This window comes from Camelus bactrianus, chromosome 19 (genome assembly GCF_048773025.1).
Source record: "Camelus bactrianus isolate YW-2024 breed Bactrian camel chromosome 19, ASM4877302v1, whole genome shotgun sequence".
In the NCBI taxonomy this organism is placed as follows: Eukaryota; Metazoa; Chordata; class Mammalia; order Artiodactyla; family Camelidae; genus Camelus; species Camelus bactrianus.
In genome coordinates this window covers 14,723,592-14,744,388 of record NC_133557.1, presented here as the reverse complement: position 1 = coordinate 14,744,388, position 20,797 = coordinate 14,723,592, and the positions used below count along the sequence as shown (strand labels likewise).

General features: G+C 53.4%; 1 protein-coding gene across 2 annotated transcripts in view; it reads right to left on the bottom strand.

The window, feature by feature from the left end:
- Positions 1–3,338: 3,338 nt before the first annotated feature.
- Positions 3,339–20,797, bottom strand: part of VSTM2L (V-set and transmembrane domain containing 2 like) — a 35,861-nt gene continuing 18,402 nt past the window's right edge. Inside the window, exons 2-4 of one of the 2 annotated variants that reach the window (XM_074347260.1) lie at positions 15,803–15,972; positions 14,127–14,177; positions 3,373–5,589 (exon numbers count right to left, since the gene is read on the bottom strand). In XM_074347260.1, coding sequence (XP_074203361.1) covers positions 5,317–5,589; positions 14,127–14,177; positions 15,803–15,972 — 494 coding nt within the window. In that variant the 3' untranslated portion in view covers positions 3,373–5,316. Of the gene's footprint in view, positions 5,590–14,126; positions 14,178–15,802; positions 15,973–20,797 lie in introns of both variants that reach the window. The other variant, XM_074347261.1, reaches the window with a different exon arrangement.

The following is a 20,797-nucleotide window of genomic DNA, read 5'->3' as shown; positions in this document are numbered from 1 at the left end:
GTTATGTGTGTTTCTTTAAAGAATCATATGGTGCAGTGTTTCTCCAACTACACTCCACTGGCCGCCTCCATTAGAATCCTGTTGGACATACACATTCCTGGGCTCCACTCTAGGATGACTGGGTCAGAATCTTCAGGGATAGACCCCAAACCTGGGTTACTCACACACTCCCGTGACTCAGATGGCCCTGGGTTTGAGTGATGTGTGGGCCTCAAGAGGTCAGGGAACCCGGCCCATTTCCAGGGTCCCTGATGGGGCTCCTGAGTTCCTTCCCCTCTCCCTGTTCCAGGCCTCTGTCATCTCCTGCCCCAAGCTCGTTCCTCACTGAACTGCTGGGATGATCTTCACTGTCCTGCCCTCCCAGTTAGCTGATCACACAAGCCAGCACTTACTAGGGACTCGGAGTGCGGTCAGTCCTGCCCCTGCACTGGGAGGGTCCAGCCCCTGGGTTGAAACTTACTGAACACTCTCTCCCCTTCTGAATTGGGGCATCGCTGCCTCACACTCTGAATCCCGGGATGAAGGATCAAGAAGAGGGGGCAGGGGCCTGATCCTTGCTGTCAGTTTCCCCCATGCCCACCCAGCAGGGAACAGAAAAGAAAATTCTGGGACAGAGTTGACAGGGGAGCCCTGGGAGGGTCCCATATCTGAGAGCAGCCAGGAGACCAGGGTGAGTGGAGTTTGGGCCGGAATTCAGGACCTTGGAGACCAAGGGATCTGGGGAAGGGGGGTGCTGGAGTCACTCAGGAACAAGAGTGTGGGAGGCTATCCACAGCCAGTGGTCCTCTCTCCCCATCATGAGACCCACTAGGGTGCTGGCTATAGATAAGGGTGGGGCAGATCTAAAGGACAGGAGGGGGCCTGGACAGCTAAATTTGTAACAAGTGCCTCGCCCACTTTATTCTTACGCTGGGGAGCAACTAACCTGGGGGTGCAAGGACAGTTTTCTAAGCCTTCAAGGCAGGGCCTGGGTACCCCCTTTGGGAACTTCCCTCCTCCAGGTCCCTCCCACCTCAGGCTGCCCCCTCCAGCTCTGCTCTGAGGTCGGCACAACTTGGCTTTGGCTTCCACATAAAAAAATCACAGCAATACTAATAGGAGCCAGGATTTTCCAAGTGCCTCCCATGTGCCTGCTGTGGGCATGTGGGCACTGCGCTGTTGTTAAGAGGATCCCGTTTCTCTCAACAGCTTTATTGAGATATAATTCACATGCCGTACAATTCACCCATGTAAAGCGTACAATACTGAAATTTCAGTGGGTTTTTTTTGTTTATTTACAGAGTTGTGTGTCCATCACCCTAGTCAATTTTAGAACATTTCCATTGCCCCCAAAAGAACCCCATACCCGTTAGCAGTCACCCCCCCACTTTCCTTTCCCCCAGCCCTGGCAACCACCAGTCTGCTTTCTGTTTCTATGGATTTTTCTATTCTAGACATTCCATACAAATGGAATCACACTACACGTAACCTTTTGTGTCTGGCTGCTTTCACTTAGAACAATGTTTTGATTATCACTTAGAATAATCCATGGTGTAGCAAGTATCAGTACTTCATTCTTTTTTACTGCCAAATAATATTCTGTTGTCTGGATACACTACCTTTTAATCATCCATGCATCAGTTGATGGGGATTTGGATTGTGTCCACTTTGGGGCTATTATGAATAAGGCTGCTATGAGTGAGTACTCAGGCATAAGTTTTTGTGTGGACATACGTTTTCAGTTCTCTTGGGTATATACCTAGGAGTGGAACTGCTGGATCATACAGTAACTCTGCTTAACATTCTGAGACACTGTCAGACTGTTTTCCCAAGTGGCTGCACCGTTTTATAATTCCACCAGCAATGTGTGTGTTCCAGTTTCTCCACATCTTTGCCAGTGCTTGTTATTATCTGTCTTTTTGATTCTTAGTGTGAGCACAGTGGTATTTCATTGTGACTTTGCTTTGCATTTCCCCAGGAGCACCCCCATTTTACAGAAAAGGAAACAGGCTCAGAGAGGTGAAGACCCTTGCCTGGGTTCCTGCAGCAAGGATGGACAGAGGCAGGATTCTAACCCAGGCACTGTCTCTCTTCTGGGCTGCATTCTAAATGGAGCAAAAAATACCCTCCAAGGAGGTGGGGACCCATCTAAAGGGGGAGGAGATCGGAGATGAGGCAGTGAGATCCTGTGGAGTCTCAGGATTTCCTGTGGAAAGCCTTTCACCAGAGCCAGGTGCACAGTAGGTGCTCAGGACCTGTAAGTATTGTTATCACTCTAGTAAGAGCCTGTACCCACCAGACCTTCCCAGAGGGACCTGGGCTTTTCAGGGCCTTCCTTGCACTTGGGTGTTTCTGGAAGGGACGATTTTCACTGAATAAAGATTAGCTGCTGGCCTGAAAGGACCATGGGTCCTAGACTGTCCAGCTCAGGGATGCCTGCATTCTGTAGCAGGTCCAGAGCCCTGCCTGCTTCATAGCCTGGTTTATTCATGTCCTCAGCCAGCCAGCCATCCTCCAACCCACTCTTCTCCGAACTTCAGTTTCCTCATCTCAAAACGGAGGATACATACCCCCCATTGGGGCTGCTGTGGTGATCGACGCAGTGCCTGGGGCACACTTAGTGCTCAGCCAGTGTCAATCATCATTTCAACAGTTCCCAGTCCCTGCCCTTGAGGGAGGCTGGCTCAGTCTGGCTGGCAGGGGAGCTCGGGGACAGCAGATGCCCCAGGCTTAGAGTGGGTGGTGCTCATGGTTTCTGCAGGTGCTCAAAGGAGGCACCAGCTGGACATACTGGCTAGGAGGGCTTGACTCCAGACCAACATGCCCTCAGGTAGATTCTCAGCAGGAACATGGCAGGTGGGACTCTTGGCTGGGATGAGCCAAGGGGAGTCCAGAGCCCAGGGCATGATGGGAGTGGGGGCCAAGCTTGGCAAAGCAGAGTTCAATAGCTATGTGACCTTGGGTGAGCTACTTAACCTCTCTGAGCCTGTTTCCTCAAATGTAATATGAGGATGGTGATACCTCAGAGGAGAAAATGAGATCCCTGAGTGACCTGGCCAGTCCACGCCCGAGCTTCCGTGCTCATATGCTCGGGGCAGTGCCATTGACTATCGTGCACCCAAAGGGGAACACAAATTCTCGTCAACGGTAGAATGGATATATAAGTTGACAAGCTGTAGGATAGTCATGCAATAATAAAAATGGACAGATTAGATACATATAAGAACATGGATGAATCTCACAAATATAGCAGTGTGTGAAGGGATAGATACAGTATGATTCCATGCATATAAAGTTCAAAAAACATAGACAAAACTCAACTATATTGGGGGACAATATAGCTCAATGGTGGAGTGCATGCTTAGCATGCATAAGGTCCTGGGTTCAATCCCCAGTGCCTCCATTAAAAAAAAAAGCTAAGTAACCTAATTACCTCCCCCCTAAATAAATCAACAACACAAAATTGTTTTAAAAAGTAAATAAATAGGGGGGTGGGAAAAGATAGACTGGGATTTCAAAATGTAGAATAGATAAACAAGATTATACTGTACAGCACAGGGAAATATATACAAGATCTTACGGTAGCTCACAGAGAAAAAAATGTGACAATGAATATATATAATTGTGCTCTACACTGGAATTTGATACAACATTGTAAAATTATAAATCAATAAAAAATGTTTAAAAAAAGTAAATAAACCTAATACTGCCCCCCCACAAAAAATCTTAAATTAAAAAAATTATTAAAAAATTCAACTATATTAAGATGACATACATATAGGTAGTGAAACTGTAAAAAGAACATTGAGAATGGAATTATCTTGAGGGTGGTGGGTACCTCTAAGAGGGAAGGCGGGGGATGATCTGGAAGACACATGGGCGGGGCAGAGGGTGAAGCTCTGGGGTCCTGCTTGGTGAGGTGGTAGCTCACCCCTTCCCTGCTTTATAATTTATTTATTCACAAAATAGTGTAAACATGTTTTATGCTCTCTCCTGTATGTGTAATTATCTCAAAATCCAAGAGTAATTCCAGTGCCTGATAATTGGACTGGAGCTGGACAAAGGCTGGTTTTCCTTCACCTTCTCCTCGTGCCCCCACCAGCACTTGTTCTGTGCTTGTGGGGCAGAGAGCAGGAGATGCTGAGTGAGGCGTGGGTGTGTGCTGGCCACGTCCTCCACGCTGGCACTGCTCCCAGACACAAATGCCCCAGAAAGACACTGCCTGGAGGTTTTTTTTAAACCGCTTTATTCAGGTTGGCTGGTAGTCACGGATTGGATCATGTGTTCAGGGTTACCCACACACCCCTAGGCAAAGCCCTCAGCCTCTCCCATATCCCCCAACTCCATCGCTGAGGGGTGGCCAGAGATTTGAGCCAGTTCTGAGGGGGTGCTGGGCCAATAGAAATATTTACAAATCGCCAGGAGGTGGGTGCCCCCCGATCAGGAATTATGAGGGGATTGGATTGGGGGGCCCTTGGCTCCCAACAGCCCCAGGCCCTTGGGTGGGTTTGGCTTGGGTCCTGGGAGGGGGCTGGGACGTTAGGAGCTGGCAGAGGGGGGATCCTAGGAGAGCCTCGAAGACCCTGGAAGGGGTCCTGCTGGTGCGAAACTGACTGGGGCTGTGGGGTCAGAGGGGAAAGGCCCTCCTTCCGACTTGCCACGTGAAGCGGCAGATTCCTGGTCGCCTGCCTCCCCGTGGGTGGGACAGGGGCCGTCTCAGTGTAAGGAGTGGAACATGAAGGGCCCAGGAGCAGTGGGGGGGTCTCCCTCTCCTCCCAGGGCCCCTGTGAGCGACCCTGCCAACGGCTCTCCTGGGGCCTCGGTGCCTCAGTTCTTCACCAGAGGACAGGCCCTAATTCTGCTCAGAAGATTCAAGTCCAAATCTGGGGAGGAGTCACTGTCCACACCCCCCAGGTCCAAGCAGGGGAGGGTAGGTAGGAGGCAGAGTAAGGCTGGGAGGCCCCGGCTTGGGACAGGATGGGGGACAAGCAAGCAAAGCGAAACACTGGACTCTACTGAAGCTGGTGACAGAAAGGGGGCAGCCTGGCCCCGGCACAGTGCCCCACCCCAGCGTTCGGGGCGGTTGTCCCCTTGGTGCCCCGGACCACCTTCTCCGAGCCAGGTCACCGCGAGGGTCTAAAGGGGAAGGGTTGGGCGGGGCTTACATGCTGAGCCAAGGGGTGGTGGGCGCAGGGCCGGCGTGGGGGCCACGGGCGGTCTCGGGGATGGGGAGGCAGCTGGACCCAGGCAGCCCCGTCCCCAGCGGTCCAGCGGCTCCTCATGCACTCGGTACAGCCGTAGGGGCGCGGGGCGGGCTGGTGGCAGGGTGGCATCAGTCTAGAGGCTGCAGGCCTCCTCGTCCACCGAGCGCTTCCGCAGCTCCTTGCCGGGCTTGGGGGGCGGCGGGGCGGGCGCGGCGGGCGGGGCCTCGGGCAGGTGCAGAACGGAGTTCTCTCCCGGCTGCACCCGCAGGTAAGCCTTGACCTTGTGGTGCCGGGCTTTGCCGTCGCTGAAGTCGATGACACGGCACTCATAGGTGCCTTCGTCCGTGGGCTTCACCCGCGACAGGCGCAGCTTGTGGGAGATGTTGCTGCCCACCACCTTGACCACCTGGGGGCGACAGAGAGACGGTAACCTGACTGGCGGCGCCCCCGCCGCGAGAGCCCACTCTGGTGGGGCCTCAGAGACACTCCCACAGGCCCTCGGAATTCAACAGCAAACAAGCAGACGCAACTTAAGTCTATCAACAGACTGGGTAAATAAGTAGTAGTTCAGTCTGTGGAATATTGCACAGCAGTGAAAAAGAATGAGCTAGCACTGGCACACACGGAGTGAAAAGATCTCACTGCAAAACTACAGTGTGGTGCCATTTCTGGAAAGAAACACATGAAAATACCCCACACTGGTTTTGGAGACGTGTGTGTGCATGTTTGAAAGTAGGCAGGAGGAAACACAGTGGCCTCACAGCAGTGTTATCTCTGGGGTGGAGCCCAGGGGAGGGCCGTGGACCTGGGGTAGACTTCAAAGTGAATTCTTCGCTTTGTTTCTCTAAAAAGGTAGAGGCTGGTCACAGATATATCAGGATGCTAACAACTGTTCACTCCAGTTGTGGGGGGAGCAAGAGTGTAATGTTTATGCCTGTACTTTGGCTTTCTGCTCATTTATTTATTTGAGTGGGTTTTTAAATTTTTACTTGAAATTTAATTTATATACAGTGAGGTGCACACAGTTTAAAGAAATTTTACTTGCGTGTATGTCACTGTGACCACCATCCGGAGCAAGACACAGGGCATTTACAGCTCTCTGGAGCACACCCTTGTGGCCCTTCCTGGTCAATACTCATCCCATGGTGTTACCCACTACTCTGATTTTTATCACCATAGATTAGTTTTGCCTGTCCTTGGACTCTTTCATGTGTGGCTTCTTTCACACAACATAATATCAGTGAGAGTCCTCCATGTTTCAAGACTCAGTCTGTTCTTTTTTATTGCAGCATAGTATTCCATTGTCTGGATATACCATAATTTGTTTATCCAGCCACCTGTTGGTGGACATTTGGGTAGTTTTCAGATTAGAATGCTTATGAATAAATCTGCCACAAACATAAAGCTACCATGAGTTTTTTTTTTTTTTTTTCAATTAAGAGAGAAAAAGCAGCTGGACAGTTGTAGAAAATACATCATTGGGGAAGCTGGGTGAAGGGGAAAGGGGACTCTGTGATCTCTTTTTGCAACTTTCTACGAGTCTGCAATTCAAGTAAAAAGCTTAAAAAAAAAAAAGGAGGAGTTGGGGTGTGGTGATGGAAGAGGGCTTCCATCCTTCCCTGGCTCCTTCTTTCTAGAGCCAAAAGGAGCCTGGCCCCACCTCCTGTAGCCCCCGCTCCACCTCGACAGAACAGGGGAGAAGAGTCCCCAGCTGCCAGCTGCTCACCCCTGCCCAGTGATCTCACCGCCAGCTGGCACTGCAGGCTCACGAGGGCCAGGAAGGAGCTGAGTGGGCTTCTGACCTGTGGTCCCAGTTCCTGAGCCCTTCTGGTCTCTCTCCCTTGTGCAGGGGAGGTAATGGGGAAAGACAACCAGCCTGCCTGTTCTTGCCACACCCCAAATCCTGGAGGGCGGGGTGCCTCTGCTGATCAGCCTTGCAGTGAGGAGGCCAGGAGAAAGAGAACTGTCTTGGGGGGAAGGGGTGCATTCACTGTGCAGCTGGGCACTCACACGTGACTTGTAATCACCCCACTAATCTGCCCCGGCTTCTCTGGCCCTTCTTCCAAGAAGCCTTCATGCACACCCCGCCTCCTTGCTTATTTCTTCCCTAACAGTCGTCACATTTGTCTGCTGACTTGATTTCTGTTTCTCTCTGGCTGAACTGTAAACTGCATGAGGGCAGGGATGATATCTATTTTGTTCATTTTAATGACCGTCACAGATACTTGGTACCCTGTAAATAATATATAACAATAAAAACATTTTTTTTTGAGTGAATGGACTCACTCTAGTTCCTTCTTTCTTCAAATGAATGGTCCCCAGATATCATGCTTTCTAATAATACACATGATCATACCCACTTTACAGATGGTGAAGCTAAGGCTCTGAAATAAGTGACTTTCCCTTGAACACTGAGTCTGAGTGGCAGAGCAGGGTACTGAGCCCAGGTTGCCTCCATGCACTCTAACCCTCCAGATGGGGTCACTCTGAGCTGGCAGGGGGCTTCCCAGGCTCCAGAAGGGAAGAGGGTGGTGGGCAGCAGCAGGAGGCCTGGCTCGTCCTGCCTTATTCTGAGCTTTTCTGGATGGTCATCATCCCCCAGGAAGCAGGAAAACACTGATGGCACAGCAGGGGGCGGGAGGTGGGACAGAGGCAGAACTTCCCAACAGCAAGCAGTGGGACACTCTTCCAGCTGCCCTGGTGGGTGTGGGACACCCCCTCCCCAGTACTGGGGCTGGGCCTAGCTGGAGGCCACCAGCCCTAATGGTTCCACCACCTCTGACCAAGGGCACGGAGAGGTCCTGCAGCCCCACCACGCTCTCAGGCGAGTTAGGAGATGCTGTTGCAAATGCGCAGCAGGGAGCAAATTACCTCAACATCTGTTTCCCTCACGGATATTAATTATCCTTCATTTGTCAACCCTACAAGGCGCTAATGGAGTAATAATGCGAAGCGCTGGGAGCAGCGCTGGGGAGGGAGCACCAAGCACGGCCCACCCCTCAGCCCACCTCCTCCCAGCCCCAGACCAGAGGCTGACACCTCCAGCCGCTCTCTCCCTCCCACCCTGTGGCCCCTCTGACCTTCCCCACCCAGAGAGGAGGGCGGCTGGGAGCCCGGCAGGCAGGGCTGGGAGGCTGGGAGGCTGGGTTCTGACCTGACAAGTCACCAGCACCCTGGGCTCGGACTCCGTGGGCTAGATCCATCCACTCACTCAAGGAACATTTAGTGAGTGTCCATTCTGAGTGGGGATCCCAGCAAAGCCTGCATGGGCTCCAGGTCTAACGGAGAACCCAGGCCTGGAGCCGTCCTCCAACAGGAGGAAGGGAGAGAACACACAGAAGACCCTGCTCCCTCCCAGCCCCGGGGGTCTGTGCCTTTAAGCACCATCCGGAGAGGGCAAATAATAAAAATAGTAACAAGGGTAACAGTCGTGCTGGTAGCTAGTGTTTACGGAGCAGGTGATCGCGGTGAGAAGGCATGCTAAAGCGTCCTACACCTTATTTAAACCTCACCATAACCCCGGGATGTAGGCCCTGCTAGGACACCCATTGTATAGGTCAGGAAATGAGGCTCAGAGAGGTGAAGTGATTTGCCCAAGGCCACCCAGCTGGTGACAGAGACCAGGCCTTACTTAACCACATCTCTGGGGGGGCCTCCCAGGACCAGTAAACCACAGATCTGTCCTTCCACCCCCTCCCTAATCATCCCCTAGGCCCCCTGCCCTCCATGTCTGGGGGGACCCCAGCCCTTCTTCAGAAGCATCATCCTACCCCAGCTTCTTGGGGGTGGCGGAGCAGCCTGTTGGATTTCATCACTCACAAACTGGGCAGAAAAATCCTGCAGCCCGGCCCTCCAGCACGACCGGAGAGGCTATGAGGTGAAGAGACCCCCACGCAGAGGCCTGGCTGTAAATCATAATCACCTCGGCACAGGCATCGACAGGCCTTAGCAGTGCAATTAAGCACCTAATTACGCTGAAAGAGACAAGGCCAGTCCACACCACGACCAAGCTCAGCCTCCTCCCTGCTTGCCCACGGCCCAGGCCTTTCTGGACACGGCAGGGGCCCACAGACCATCGGGTGGGCAGGCTGGGATCTCTCTCCTGAGTCATGCCAGGAAGAGTGAGTGGTGCTGATTTGCGTCCATGGTGCCAAATCTTTTGTGCACGTGGCCTCACCCCAAGAGGGATATGGTGGCCCCAGGAAGGTGCTGGGTGGGGAACAGGGCTCAGATGGTCCGCACCCCAGGCCGAGGCTTGCTCTGAGCTCCACTGTACTGGTGCCTCCATCAGCAACACCCAGCCAGCTCACTGGCCCCTTGGCATGTCCAGAACCCAACTCAGAGTCTCCCCAAATCTGAGCCCCACGAGGCCTCACCCACTCCAGCCAGACCCTCCCAAGTCGTCATCCCCATCGCTCCTTCCACACTCTGGCACAATCCATCTCTGAGTCCCACTCATCTGCTCTCTACACGTCACTGGGCCCCTCCCCTTCTCCCCAGAATCCACACCTCCCTGCACTGGCCAGAGCAATGTCCCCACTTCTCGAATCTGGGTCAGCACCACAGCCTCCTGCCGGGTCTCCCCAGGGCCACTCTGGCCCCTTCTAATTCATTCTCACAGGGTGGCCAGACAGATCTTTTCAAAATACCCCCAACCTAGAACCCTTCCTTTGATGGCTCCCTGCAATGGCCATGGGGGGAAACTTTGGGGTCTCATCCCCGCCTTCCCCTCGGCCACACCAGCCTCCAGCAGTCCCTCCAACACACACACCCAGAGAAGTTCCCCCTACTCCTAGTCACAGCCGCTCTACACTCGAGTGCTCACTTCAAACAGCACCTCCTCCAGAGCCCCCAGACGAGCTCAGGTCCTCTGTTACCAGCCGCTCTCCTCATTTTGAGGGAGGGTCACAGATGTAATTTTCCTCTTTATCATGTGTGATTATTGGGTTAACGTTCATCCCCCTGGGAGCACCCTGAGAGCAGGGACTGGGTGTGTACGTCCAAGGCCTTCACAGAGTCATCTCCAAGGCCGCAGCCAAAGGCTGGCTGCTCTGTGGATGTCTCAGAGAATTTCCAAGAGGCATGGAGTGATTTTGACTCCACGGGAGTCTTACCTCCCTTTCAGACTTCAGAATTCCAGGCCCTATATATACTGCAGATCACTGCAGGAATTTCAAGAAAATACAGAAACATCCACTGCAAAAAAATAAAACCACAGTACACCATGACCCACCAGTTGGCCTGTTAATCCTTCATGAAGGATGCAGGCCTCATGTGCTGCTTGCTCTCATGGTCGCAGCCTCAACCCCCTCATCCCCAGAAAACACGTGGTATCTATATGCGCACCATACTCATGGGGCAGCCAGGTGGGGCAGGAAGGGGCTTGACCTACAGGACCATTTGATCAATCTGACAAATGCTGTTGCCTTTTCACTGTTTGTGGAGATTTGGGGATGCGGGCTGCAACACAAGTCCTGAGGCCTCTTTGGCTGTACCTGGCTTTTAGGGCTTGGCTGGAGAGGAGGCAGGGGTTAGGATGAGCGGGCCAGACCACTGGACTACACGTGTATGTGGACCCGGTCTGCCTAAGGCTGTTTTGGACTGAAACAGGTTACATGAACTGAATCTACAGCACAAACAACTCTGGTTAGACCAAAGGAGGGACTAATGGCAATGAAGGCAGGTGAGCCCCCTGGGAAAGAAGGTGTGTGTGTGGAGAATTTCACTTTATTTTAAAATTAGGAAGTCGGGGAGCATCTCTACTTGCAACACTGGCTAAGGGGAAATTCATCTAAATTCTAAAATAGAAAACTTCAGTTAGGTCAAAAGAAAAACTTCCAGAACTGGAAAATGCCCATAAGCAGAATTTGCCTGAGCCACAGGAATGAGGCCCTGATGTGGAATCCTCATCATATACAAGCTCCCAAGGGAGATGTGTCTAAGGCCAAGGGGCCCTTCCCCAGGCCCCCAGGTAAGTGAGATAATTCATGCAAAGTACTCATTGTGGCTCCTGACATATGGCAGGCACTCAACAAATGTGAGCTACTTTATTATTTTATTATTATTATTATCACAGATGCCTGTCCTCCCACATAAACGATCTCCCTGTGAGATTCTGAGCTCTTTTCATTCCCTCTCCCATTTCCTGCAGAGAGCCTGGACCTCCCTTCCCTGCTGCAGCCACCATCCCCACCCCAAGCTGGGAATAGGAGTCATGTGATTTGCAAATTAATGTTTAATTTCCACTCTAGTAACCACTGTCATTCACGCGGCCAAATCCAGAGGACTTCACAGTTTCCAAAGTGTTTTCATATATTCATTAGACAGCAGTGAGGGGGAAGGGGGTGAGAGGTGCAGGGAGGTGGCAGAGCTGGACCAGGACCCAGCTCCTGGGATGTTCAGTACTGGCCCCCCTGCATCCTCACAAGCTTGCCCCGCACTCAGCATGGCTGCTCTGAACCTTCCCAGGGCTACCACGGTGGCCCCAAGAGGTCACGGAGCCCATCACAGAGCCCTGCCCTCACCAAGCTCCTGGAAACTGACTGTACTTCCACCCCAAAACCTGAGACCTCCCCACCAGTGCTGATGCTGCCCAGATGGTAGACTGCACAGTTTGGCTCCCACAAGCCCCTTATGGCTTCACATGCCCTGTACACATACACGTACAGGCACGATGCACATCATGTTGGCATGTCTGCATGTCTGTGTATCAAAATCTGTGTCTGGGTTTACACCACCATTGGCCTCGGTGTGTTTGTGTGTGTGACAGTCTTTTGATAAATATTTATTGGGCACTGACTACTTGCCAGGCACTGTGCCAGGCTCTTGGAAATCTAACAGTCAATCAGGCAGGCACAGCCCCAGCCCCACTGTCTCCAGGGAAGACCGGCATGAAACATGCTCTCATGCATGGATGTGCAGACAGAAATGCAGCCAACAGGGAAAAGTAAGGGGCGCCGGCTGAGTCACAGGGTCAAGGGAGGCTTGCTGAGCTGAGCTCTGAAAGAGGGAGGAACGGTTTTCTGGGCAGAGGGACTGGCCTGTGTGAACGCCAGGAGGTGGGAAGGAATGGAAGACAGGAGGCAGCCAGGGTCGGGAGGAGAAGGGGAGCCAGGTCAGGCAAAATGAGACAGCCCGGAGCGGGAGCAGAGAGAGTCACACAGAACCTCGAAAGCCACGGGGAAAAGTTCACGCCTTCTCCTAGGCTGCAGGACGTGGGCTGTGCCCTGCTTACAGGTCTGCTGGCTGCACTTCCGTGTACTTAAGGCGTCACGTGTGTGACACTGTCTGCATGAGGAGCCGGGTCTCTGCCTGTCTGTGAGTCTCCTAACCAGACCCCCAGAGCTCCATCTGGTGCAGGAATCGCGGGGGCTGGGCGTGGGGGGGTGACTGCACAATCACACGGAGCACTTTTATTTTATTTAACTAATTAGCATCTTTGCATTCCCCTCACGTGGGGCCCAGCAGCCTCGAATTCTAATCCTTTAAGTCAATTAGATTATTCTCTCCTTTGCCTGAGATGCTCCTTAAACCCCAAACAAAATCATCGGTGAGAGAGTTGCTATGAAGGGGGTATATTAATATACACCCAGATCTCTGCCCGTCCCGGCTTAACCAGTGGGTGTTTGGGCAAGAAACAGGATTTACGCATGGATGCGCCTTTGGCAGAGGATGAGAGTTAGGGGCCAAGGGAACGGGGTGGGGGGATCAGCAGCTGCCCTGCACTGGAAATGGTTCAAATTCCCAGACCCCCAACTCAGAAAGGCCTGGGGCAGATGGCACAGATGATGCTTTGAAGGCCCTTGTTCTGTCATCTGCCCACCTCTGGCTGAGCCTCTGTGGGATCCTCCCTCCCCAACCCCAGCCTCCCTTCCTCCGCTCTGCATGACACCTCATGCCTCCCGGTGCCCCCTCTTCACACAGTGCCTTCTGCTTTGGGCGCTGCTCTGTGCATCTGTGTCTAACTGGCCCTGGGGTCCTGAGCTCCCCCACGGTCCCTGAAGAGCTTTGGAAGGAGCAGCAGAAAAGAGTGAATTCGGAGGTCATTCCTACACATACCCCTGCGGGCATCTGCATTTTCTGAGCATGTGACTGGTGGATTTCTAGCCTCCTGCCAGAATGACCATATACCCCACCCACAAAGCCAGCCTGGTCCCATGGCTGCAGGTGTCACCAGGCCGGTCCCCTCTACTCAATCCCTTTCACCTCCTTTCTCCTGCCTGCCTCTTCCAGGCCCTGCTGTGGGTTCCCTCCTCTACAAAAACTGTCCCTCCCTGAGTCCCCTGGGTGCCCCACCTCACCGGACTCCCACGTAGCCTGGAGACAGAAAGCTTGAGGCAGCTCAGCCAAGTCGCGGCCTCCAGCAAGGCTTTGCCCCCTCTAAGCCTCAGTGGCTCTACCTGTAAAATAGGCCAACGCTTGCCCTTCCTTCTAGCGATGTGGCAACAATAAAATGAGTCCATGCATTAGGAGACATGGCCAGTCCTGAAGTCCTCTGGCGGCTGCAATTCCCCTGTCCCACCTCATGCCGGAGCCGGGTGACCCAAGTGACCATGAGATGCCGCAGCAGTCATTTGTGACGGGCCAAAAAAAGCCGGCTCAGTCTCATTAGACCCTGTTGGTTCCCCAAATAAAAAATGCTGCTGAGACAGACACGAAGCGTCAGGGATGCACACAGCCTTGGCCCCGACAGGAGAGAATGTGTCTTCTCTCCCCCTGTCATTTGTTTGTGCCTGTCATTCAATGAACTTGAAAAATCTCCAGCTTTTAAAAACCAGAGCAGGGACATTTTTTTTTCCTTCCTTTTTCCTTCTCCTCCATCTTCTTGCCCAAGCTCCCTGCTGAACTGGACCAATTTTGTTTTTTGTTTTTTGTTTTTTTTTTTTCAAATTACAGCTGTGTCCTCCATTAGAGCTCGTATGAGAAGCCATTATCAGAACTCACACTTATTTTGGTGGCGTCCTTCCCTGCGTCTTCCTGCTGAGATGCTTTTAGCTGTTGGGAGGGGAGGGTGGAGAAAGCAGAGACAAGGCGTTAGCATCACAGGGTGGGGATACGGGCAACAGCTAAGTTCCTCGCGATGGCGGGTGACGCTCTGGGGACCATGGAGATGGGGCTCCCTCAGCTCTGTGTCTGCACGGGGGATGGGGTGAGTCAGAGCAAAGGAAGATAAAGGAGGTGTTTGTAAAACTGACTGTGGACATGCTCCGAATTCAGCTATGCAGGGTATCTGGAGATCTGTTTTGGGGTGGGTGTGTGCAAACAGGCAAAAATGTGATTTGGCTTGCGTCTCTCTGTCTGTCAGTGTGTTGTGTTTTCAGGTGTGTTTGCAGCACATGCTGTCGGAGCCCTGCCCACATGCCATTCCCTGCAAGCCGACCCCCGAGGCTTCCCGCTACAAGTGCTTTCAACTCTTTGCCTAAGGGCTTTCTGACTACTGGGGTCCTCTAAGCCAGCATGCTGGGAGTTGACACCCCAGGGAGCTAGATGAGTTTAATACATACTTGTGAATATGTTAGAGGCCACTTCATGGAACACGCCAAGAACACGTGAGTGTGCCTGTGTGTGAGGGTGTGTCACGTATGTGTTCATATGTGAACAGGTGGGCAGTTATGTATGTGTTTGCACAATATTTGTGTATACACAAGTGTAACAATGAGAATCTTAGTTTGGGTTCCCCCAGAAGCAGACCTTGAGACAAAGATTCAAGTGCAAGTGGTTTATCTGGGCGGTGATCCTGGGAACGTGAGAAGGGGAGGGAGTGAGTGAGACAAAAGAGGGAAGGAAGTCGGTGATGTCATCAAGCCAGTTGCCACCACGGGCAGCGGGAACTTACTCCTGCCAGGCACCTCAGGGAAAGAGTGTAGAACGCTCTTCACTTCTCCCAGCTGAGGGGTGAGGGAGCAGGGGTATTTATCCTCCAACTCCTGCCAGTCATTGGTGGAGCACTCCTCCAGCCTACCCTGCTGGCCAGCAGGCTCTGTTGTCCAGAGAAGACCTTCAGGCAGCGTTCTGAAGGTTGGCTACTGGCAGTGGGGCTGGTAGCAGGGGATGGTGCTTGCCTGGCATGTGGATGGGGACACCGATAGCGTCTGCCCCCATGGGGGGGGTGTGTGAGCATGCACCTGTGCAGAGGCGAATGCTTGTGCTGTGATTGGGGTGCCTTGTGTGTCTGCACGTTTGTGGAAGGGCATGACTGCACGCGAGCACATGATGGAACTTGGCAACAGCGCTTCCCCACATTTGCAAGGCCCTTTTTGCAAAACAACTGCCCAGGTGGCCTGGAGACGGCGAGCCACCAGACCCACCTTGCCTCATAACCTGGAGCCAGATTCCGTCCCTCTTGCCTCAAGTTTCCCCACCTGTACAAGAAGGGGGGTACTCTGTCCCTTTGGAGGGCCTTTCATGCTGCACCCACCCCAAATGCTCAGCCCAGCTCTGCCTTCTGCCCCTCAAAACAGGCTCTTTTTCAGGAAGACGGGAGGGAGACAGCTGGGTGCTGCAGAGGATAAATGCAGCTGGAGCCCGCACCCCTCGGAGGAGATGGGGGGCAGACACACCCCTACCCAGGGAGGGGGAGTCTCCCAGCCCAACTCAGGAAGTCTCCCCAGGGGCGGTACCTGGTTTGAGGCCCACGCCTGCTTGTCCGTCCAGTCCCTGTGGCTCCGCACGTACCACCACTGGATCTCCAGCGAGTAGGAGGGGGAGCCGCTGCCACGGAAGGAGCAGGCCATCTCCACGTCCTCGCCCGTCCGCGCCGTCATGTCGTGGGGCGTCTCTGTGAACAGGGCTGTGCGGAGAAACCGGGGGAGGGCCAGGGCTCAGGAAGTGGCAGGGCCAGCGGGCTGGGGCTGGTGGGTGGCAGAGAGGGGGGAGCGCGGGAGCAGCCAGGCCTGTAGGTGGGATGGCCTGGCTTCAGGTGGGGCACCTGGAAAAGCTCTGTAAGGCTGGGCAGAGGGGTGTGTGGCAGCAGCTGGCAAAACACGGGGATAAAAGAGTAGGTCCGGGACCCATCCTGGAGCCTGTGGGTGCCACAGGGTTCTCGAGAATGGGGTGATGGAGCAGAGGAGGGCTTGGTTGGAAGGTGTTAGCCAGGAGGCTGGGGAGGAAGATGCCATCCTCATCAGTTCTTCCAGATTTCTCCAGCTGCCCCCACCCTGGGTTATTCCCACCCCCAGTGCACAGCATTCAGCATCGTCTTGTAAAACCAAATCAGACCTGGCCACTTCCTGATCAGAACCCTCCCCTGACTCCCCCACAGCGCCTGGTTGGGGGTCAGTCCCCGCCCACCTCCCCCGGTCTCCATGCTGTCCTGTGAACATTTCTCACTTTCCTACCTGACTTTTGCCCCTCCTGTTCCCAAGGCCTAGAATGGCTTTGCCTTGGTCCCTCTTTGGCTGACAAGTCACTCAAAGCTCAGTTCACACTTGACCCCCTCCGAGAGGTCCTCTCTGACCACCAGGGTAAGCATCCCCTCAACCCCCAACCTGCCCAGGTCATGGTCATGGTCATGCATCTGTTTACTGCATGCACTGCCTGTCACAGCTGCGTGAGGGCAGGGACCAGAGCATCCTGTGGCTACACCTAGTAGGTGCCCCCAATGGGTGGTACACTCCCCATTCTCTCAGGGGCCCCAGGGTGTGGTGGGAGCTACACGTGCCTCCCGTCCCCACAGCAGAGCCTGGCCCCCCTTCCAAATCCTCGAGCTGGCAGTTTCCTGGATCCAGCAGGTGCCTACCCACCCCCCCCCGCCCCCCACACTACCAGATAAATGAGAAAACAAATCCCCACTCTATGCGTCCCAGCACTGTTCCCCACCATATGGCCTGTCTCTCCAAACAAATACTGTCCTGAGACATAATTAGAATTCTTTCCTCTTCTCAGGAGAGATTATCTCGCCCTGGAAAGATGCCTGGCAACGAGCAGGTCACCCAGGGAATGTTGCCTCTGTCGGTCCCCCCATCCCGTGTCCTCACTGCAGCCTGCAAGGCACCGCAATCCAGCGAGCAGACATGCCCATCTCGCAGCCCCAGTGGTCCCCCCTGGCCCTACTCAGTTCAGGGCAGAAGGAAGATGAGGTCTGACTGAGGGCAGGGGTCCTGCTCTGGGATCACCTGCCTCTACCCACTTCCTATGATCCCGAGGGACCAACAAGCTCCCACATCTTCTGCTGTACACAGAGGGTCTCCTGGTGGAGCCTGACTCCAGCACGAGTTTCTGGACTTAAAGAACATCTGTATGTCCCTGGTCTCCAAGGTCATGGGTTCAGGGCTGCCCACGTTCTCTGAGGTTTGGAGGGACTGGTCGCTGTTGCATAACAGAGCCCGTTTAATTAGGATGGATGTTGTTTGGGTTACTGAACACGTGCCAGGTGCCAGGGATGGTGTGTGCTCATCTGAGAGCTGGGACTGTCCTTACCGACACAACGGGCTCCTGGAGAAGGTACCTGCCCTCCCACCTTCGCCTTCCAGGTGTCCGGGCCCAAAATTGTACGTTCGCCCTTGTCTCCCTGATTCTCTTCTACCCTCATTTGGTCTCTGGGGAACCCCATGGGTCCTCCCTCCAGGACAGCTCCCAAATCTGGCTCCTTCCCCCGACTTCCATGCCTGACCTGGGCAGCCACCACCATCCCTCACCCGTAACAGTGGAGTAGCCTCCTCACTGGCCTCCTTGCCGCCACCAACAATTTATTTTCAACACAGCTGCCAGAGGCAATTTGGCAAAACACAAATCAATCCCTGTTTCTTCTTCCCCCAAGAATTCCATGGCGTCCTCACCCTAAGAATAAAAAACTAAAGCCTTCACAATGGCTGACGAGGCCCTCCATGTTCAGGCCAGTCCCTGTGGTGTCAGCTTCTACTTTTCCCTTGGCTTATTCCATTCCTAACACAATGGCCTCCTTGTTGTTCCTTGGACATTCCAGCTGAGGTCCTACCTCAGGACATTTGCACCTGCTGTTCCCTCTGCCTAGAAAACTCTTTCGCCAGATTCCCACATGGCTCCCTCCATCCCCTGCTTCAGGACTCTGCTCAAATGCCACCTCCTCGGTGAGGCCTACTCTGACCATCTCATTTAAAACTGCATCTCTGGCCCCAACCCACTGCTTCAAATCCCTCTTCCCTTCCAACATACTATGAGTGCTGTCCACTAGAACTTTCTGCAAAGAGGAAAATGTTCCATATCTGAACTAATACAGTAGCCTCCAGCCACACCGAGCACCTGAAATATGGCTAGTGTGAATGAGGAACCGAATTTTAAGTCTTACTTCATTTTAATTGATTTAAACATCAATGGAAACAGCAACCTGTAGGTAACAGCTACTGTATCGGACAGCACGGCAAATGTACTTATTTCATGTATGTTTACGGTCTGCTCTCCCTTCCAGGAAGCAGCAGGGGTGCTTGTGTTGTCTATAGATATAGCCCCAGCCCCTAGAACACTGTTTGGCACATAGTAAGTGCTCAATCAATGCTTTTGGAATAAATGAATGGACAGACATGACTGGTCAGTGGTGGCACAGGCCCAGAGCCAAGAGGGCCCCGCTCCGAGAGTCCAGGCCCAGCCCTCCATGCCTTCCCTGATGCCAACCTGCCAACTCAAGTAGGACTGAAGGGGGCCATCGAGGACCTGAGCCACCAGGAGCGGGCTGGGAAGGGATCAGAGATCAGGGGCCCATTGGCCCCTGGCCCTGGGACAGCTGGATTCTGCTTTGATCCAGGCCCCTGCCCACCCAGCACCCTTTGCAAATGGGGGAAAGAGGAGAGTGGTGAGCCTCCTACTGGATCCGAGGTAACCAGCTGTGTGACCCTCCTGACCCAGAAACCGTGGGACACAGCTGACTTCCTCCAGGTGCCACTGCCTGATCCACGCGGATCAGAAAGTACCTACCATTTTCCCTCATGAAGATGGATAAAGGGGTCCAGAACTACCTGGGGGGGCTTGTACATCCCAGGATCACTGAGCTGGGAAGGGCAGGGCCAGCGCTGGAACCAGGGCCTGTGTGACTCGGCCACAGCGCCTCTCCCCCCAGAGACTGGGTGGAGGGGAGCACATCTGTCTAACAAGAGGATGGGTGTGTGGGTCTCGTGGGTGGAAGGAAGGGCAGAGATGGGCTGTCTTTGGGTGGGGCCCCATCAAGGTGACCCGGGGAGGGGCCAGTCTCCATCCACCCTCACTCAGCCTCCCCCTGCCCAAAGGTGCCCCTCCCCACAAGCACCAAATGACTGAAAACCCTGACCCTGGCCCACCAGCTCTTCTCACTGATGCAGAGAGGTTCAGAGAGTGCAGTATCTGGCCAGGGGCTACTCAGCAGCCAGGGGCCAGAAAGGTCAGGCCCCAGGCCCTCTCCCCACCCCTTCTATAGCCTGAGGGAGAACCTCACCACACAGTCACCTCTCCCCCAACCCGAAGCCCAGTAACGGGTCACCTAGGGGGCACCGTCCAACAGACACAGAACACAAGCCACACACGCAAGGCGGCACATACGGAATTTTTCTTTTCCTGTAGGCATATTTAAAAAAGGAACAAAAAAGTTTTTAACAGGTGAAATTAATTTTAATCACTTATTTTATTTAACTCAAGATATTAAAAAGTTATTTCAACATGTATAAAAATTATTCATGAGAGATTTTACATTCTTTTTTGCACTAAGTCGTGGAAATCCAGCATGTATTTTACATGATTACAACACATCTCAATTTAGGCTAGCCACATTCCCAGTGCCCAGCTGCCATGGACGGTGGGCGTCATAGCAAGTGGTGACTGTGCCAGCCTCAGCCCCCCACCTCCTCGCGTGTCCCCATTGCTCAGAGCGGGCAGCAGGCCCAGGATAGGGCAGGAGCCCTTCCAAATCCACAGCCACACGGCAGAGCTTGGATTCGAACCCATGGCCTGACTCCCAAAGCCATGATCTTCCCAGAGAATTCAAACTCTTTTTGGTGGTAGGGCTCTTTCTTAATAAGGAATAGTCCAAAATGGTCAGCTTTGCCCTGTAAGGTCCAAGAGAGGACCTCTTCTGTGGAAAAGGGTGAGGAGTTTGTTTTATTCTGAGTGCCAATGCCTGAGCAGGTACAGAGGAGGCATTTCACCCAGCCCGAGGCCATCAAGGGAGGCGAACCTAGGTGTAACCAGCAGGTGTGACCGAGACCCAGGGGACCAACAGCCCCCATCAAAATTTGATCTAAATTAATGAAGCAAAGTTCAGCCACCAGGCTCCACATTTCTGCATCCCACTCACACACTCCAGAGATGGGGAGCTCAGTTCCTCCTGCTGCCACTGCAAGTGGGCAGCTCTAATTGCCAAGAGGTTCTTGCCCCCTCTCCTAATTCTGTGATGAAGACGCAGCATCAGCACCAGAAACTGGAAGGTGCCCCACATCATTTTGATGACGATGATTATGGTCTCTTAAGAAATAAATACGGAGCACCTGCCAGGCATTCTGCCAAGCTCTGTACATACATTTTCTCATGCTCCAGCCTGGATGAGCTGGGGTAGGTGTGATCATGATCAAGCTCATTTTTCAGATGGGGAAGCTGAGGCTCAGAGAGGTTAAGTGACTTGCCCAAGGCCACAGAGTGAGTAAGTGGTTACTTTTGAACTCTGCTCTAGAGGACTC